At 34.0% G+C, this 3,896-nt stretch overlaps 1 protein-coding gene across 3 annotated transcripts in view; it reads right to left on the bottom strand.

The window, feature by feature from the left end:
- The window catches only part of LOC102501792 (UDP-glucuronosyltransferase 2A1), a 9,803-nt gene extending 7,819 nt beyond the window's left edge, over positions 1-1,984 (bottom strand). Inside the window, exons 1-2 of one of the 3 annotated variants that reach the window (XM_006163582.3) lie at positions 1,912-1,959; positions 1,197-1,533 (exon numbers count right to left, since the gene is read on the bottom strand). In XM_006163582.3, the coding sequence (XP_006163644.1) occupies positions 1,197-1,533; positions 1,912-1,920 (346 nt within the window). In that variant the 5' untranslated portion in view covers positions 1,921-1,959. Of the gene's footprint in view, positions 1-1,196 lie in introns of all 3 variants that reach the window. The other 2 variants (XM_014582157.2, XM_006163581.3) reach the window with 2 other exon arrangements.
- Positions 1,985-3,896: the final 1,912 nt, after the last annotated feature.

Genomic DNA, 3,896 nt, shown 5'->3' on the forward strand with positions numbered 1-3,896 from the left:
CACTCATACTAATTTAATTTTCCACTTCAATTATTTGTGATTTGATGCCCTTTGCTTCCTTCACATTGTCCCTGACATATCAGCTAAGAGCTATTTTTAATGACTTAGAGTAATAGTACATTTTTAGCACACTGATTTTAGTGACTTGCATTTTGAATTATGTGCTTAGCGTTTTATTCCCCACAGACCCATCCATTGCAGCCCACTCATCATCCAGTTTTATACTTTATTTGTCACCTGTGCCCTGTTTTCTTCACATTGATTAGCATGCTTTTATCAGGATATCATATCAAATAGTTTATTTTCTATAACCTAAGATCTCTGGTGAATTTTTAGCAGATTATCTTGAAGACTTTGGTCTTGGCTGTATGCTTCAAATGATAGCCTACAATAGCGAAAGGCTAATGTTTTTATAACTGGTGTCTTAATTTCCTTAGTAATTTAAAAATCATTCTACATTTTTAGTCATAGAGGGTGATTATTACAACCTTCTAAGAATGGTTAAGATACACAAGCAAGGTTTTTTTTTTTTTTTTTTTATATTCACTCACTCCCCCCAACTCTACTGATGGATAAATGCCTCTAAATGAGTGAGCCCAAGCAAGACTCAGAGAAGAAATGTCTGGATAGGCCAGCCTAAACTGCTGACACACAGGATCATGTAAAATTAAAATGGTGATAGCTTTAAATCTTAAGTTTTAGGATGGGTGTTTATGCAGTAATAAGTAGCAGAGATATTCATGATTTATTTAAAATAAAATTCATGATTTATTTTAAATACAAATTTAAATAAGCAAGCACTAAGAATATTTAATGGTACAATGTCAAACTGGAGGGAGGTCTCAGTGTGTAATAACATTCCAGTTTACAATACACAAGCTATCTATGTAAAGTAATAAATTTTGACTGAAAACTGCTACATTGCCATTTAGTCATTATTCCTAAAAAATATAAATTATTTTTTATTCTAAATTTATATACATATGTGTATGTGTAAGTAAAATAAATGCACCACTAATTTTCTGATTAGCTACAATAGTAAGAAAAATAATTAAGTTCACTAGAATACTTATAATTACTACATATTTCCTTTAGGAATATAGAGAAAGGTAAACACATGCATACTCTAAAACACACAAAGAATGGAAAATTTATACATATGGAAAGTAAAATGTAATGATTAATCACTAACTTACCTAATACTTCACTGTAAAATTGATCCCACTTCTTTGTGTTAAAGGTCTCAAATGCATAGTCGAAAAATAGATAATAGAACATATTTGTGACCCTCTCCATAAATGTCATTTTGTCACTAAGTTCTGATAAAACAACAGGTACATAGGAAGGAGGTAATAATAGTCCCCCACAAAATTTTTCAAGTGTCTTGCCGGTAGTGAATCGAAGACTGTAGACCAGAGGTAGGTTTAGCAGCTCAGATAGCAGCTCACCACAAGGAGAAATGACATCTCCGACAACAACATCAAATCTCGATTCTTTCAGTTTCTTTATAAGTTTCTTGTTTAAAATTGCATCCTGACAAAGTTCAAGAGCAGTATCAGAATACTCATAATATATGCTTTGCATCTTTGAATTATATGCCCACAGTGTACTCCCTGATAACTCATATACCCATATCTTAATCCATTTCATAAAACGGAAATCAAATTCAGCCTTAGTAAGGGACGTAGGATAAACCTCGAAGTTAATTGCAGATGGTTTGCTGGGATCCACGAGGATGGACGCTGAAGATGTCAGCACAGTCACTTCATGGCCTCTCTGAGCAAGTTCATCCAGTATCGTCTTTAAGTTGATCCAATGACTGTATTCCATCGGCCACACGAGCACTTTCCCACAGGACCCACAGCTGAAGTAACAACACAACTGTATGAGCAGAAGAAAAGAGGTCCATACCTTAGACATCCTGGTAAAATGGATCCTTTCTTCAGAAACTTTTGTAACTTCTAAAGTACCTCTTATATAAAGGAAAAAATCATTTAAGTAGTTAAATTTTAACTGATAAACTTCACAGTCAGAGTAACTGTAGAATCGAAAGTAGAGATATGAAAAGCAAGTGATAAAGGAAAAAAGGAAATGGTACATAATCTTATACTGCATGTGAGCATAATAAAATTACAGGATCATAATTAGGCATTGCTTCTAAGGTAAGAGGAAGTTACAGTTAAGGAGTTTCAAGTATGAGAAGGCAGCATTGTGTCAAAACAGAGGCAACAGAAATATCTACTCCGATTTATCTAAACATTGTTGTAATACGTCCATTTGGTTTCCCTTGCCTTTATTTTTTTTTGACTTAAAGTCCTCCTTTATTTTCTTTTTTTAAATTAAAATATGGATATTTAACTCCCTTCTCAGTTACTTCTGTTCACTTGAAACTATTTTCTGTAAATCATGACCCTTTCCTGTCACAAACATTTGGATAATGTCATAGACTTTCTATTCTTAGATCATATTTATCTTCTAAATACTTTTTTCTGAACTTTGTTTTGCAGATTGGTTTTTAATCTAGGTAAGTGACATTTAAAAACATATTATGAAAAATGACATTTAAATTGGAAGTAGAGAAAGAAAGACATCATGGAATAGACAGACTTCTTATCATCCTATCAATAATTTTGCTAAATGAAGTGAGAGAAAAATCTCCCTTAAGAGGAATTTGAACATGGTTTCTAAGCAAAACATTTTCGCAGAGTGGTGATGTCCTATATCTTTTTCTTGTCTTTTTGAGAAGCTGTTGATGTGTCATCCAGACTCTCTTTTTCAAAATACGGGAATTGTTCTCCAGCTGATGGGAAGATTATCAGCTGATATTATTCATCCATCAGCTGTGTTTAAGTACTGCTTCTGCTGAAGAGAATCATTTAGTGTAAAGCAATACTACCTTCTCAGGTTAGCCCATATCTAATGCTTAGTTGCATGTAGGACTGTAAACTTCCAGCCTTCTCATTTCAATTTGGGCCAACTCTGAAGAGCTATCTCAGCTTCAGAGCTCCTAGTGGATGAAACTTATGCTGAGAGCTCATGTCTTACTCCAGTTTCATTGATATAACAAAATACCATTAAATGGAATTTATGCACAACAAAGTTATTTACCACAAGTCTACAGACTGGGAAGTCCAAAATGAAGATACTGGTTGATTCAGTCTGGTGAACTCCAAAAAGTAGGAAATCCAGTAGACAGGGTGTTTGAGGACAGAAAATAAAGAATAGATTTTTGCATTTTGTTTCTCTACAGAAGAAAAAATAATGACTCATAGGTCTTTTCAAAACTTGTAACCATACTCTTGCTTAAATATCTAGTAAAACAAAAGACCTAGCTTTGAGTATGCCCAAACATAAAAGGACTCCTCAGTAGTGATGGGCTTTATTACTGGGTAAAGTGCATGGTATAACAAGTTTCTGTGGGTGACCAGCAGGTGACGTGGTGGTTAAGGTGCTGGATTCCCATGTGGCCAACTGTGGCTTGAGTTCTAGACTTTGTGGCTTGCTTTCTTATTTTCTCTTTCTCTCTCTTTCTTTCTCTCTATGCTCAAATGAAGAAAGAAGAAAAGAAAGAAAGAAAGAAAGAATAACAAATAGATTGAAATGAATAAATAATTATCTTCAAAAATAAATTTCAATGGTGAAAAAAATATTGCATGGGATATATGGCAAGCCTAATGAAAGACTCATAACTTCAGAAAGATAATAACATCGGGACCTGAAGAATTATGTGCATTTGACTCTTGCAATGCTATAGAACCCTATTAGAGACTAATACTCATCATCAGGGACTGTGCATCACAGAAAAAGCACTGAAGATACATTAGACAAAATGACTCAGTCAGTGGCTATCAACCTGGCTCTATCATTAGCCATCCTAGCAGTGGTCCAAAAGTAAA

The sequence above is a fragment of the Tupaia chinensis genome, unplaced genomic scaffold (assembly GCF_000334495.1).
Source record: "Tupaia chinensis unplaced genomic scaffold, TupChi_1.0 Scaffold142652_1, whole genome shotgun sequence".
NCBI lineage: Eukaryota > Metazoa > Chordata > Mammalia > Scandentia > Tupaiidae > Tupaia > Tupaia belangeri.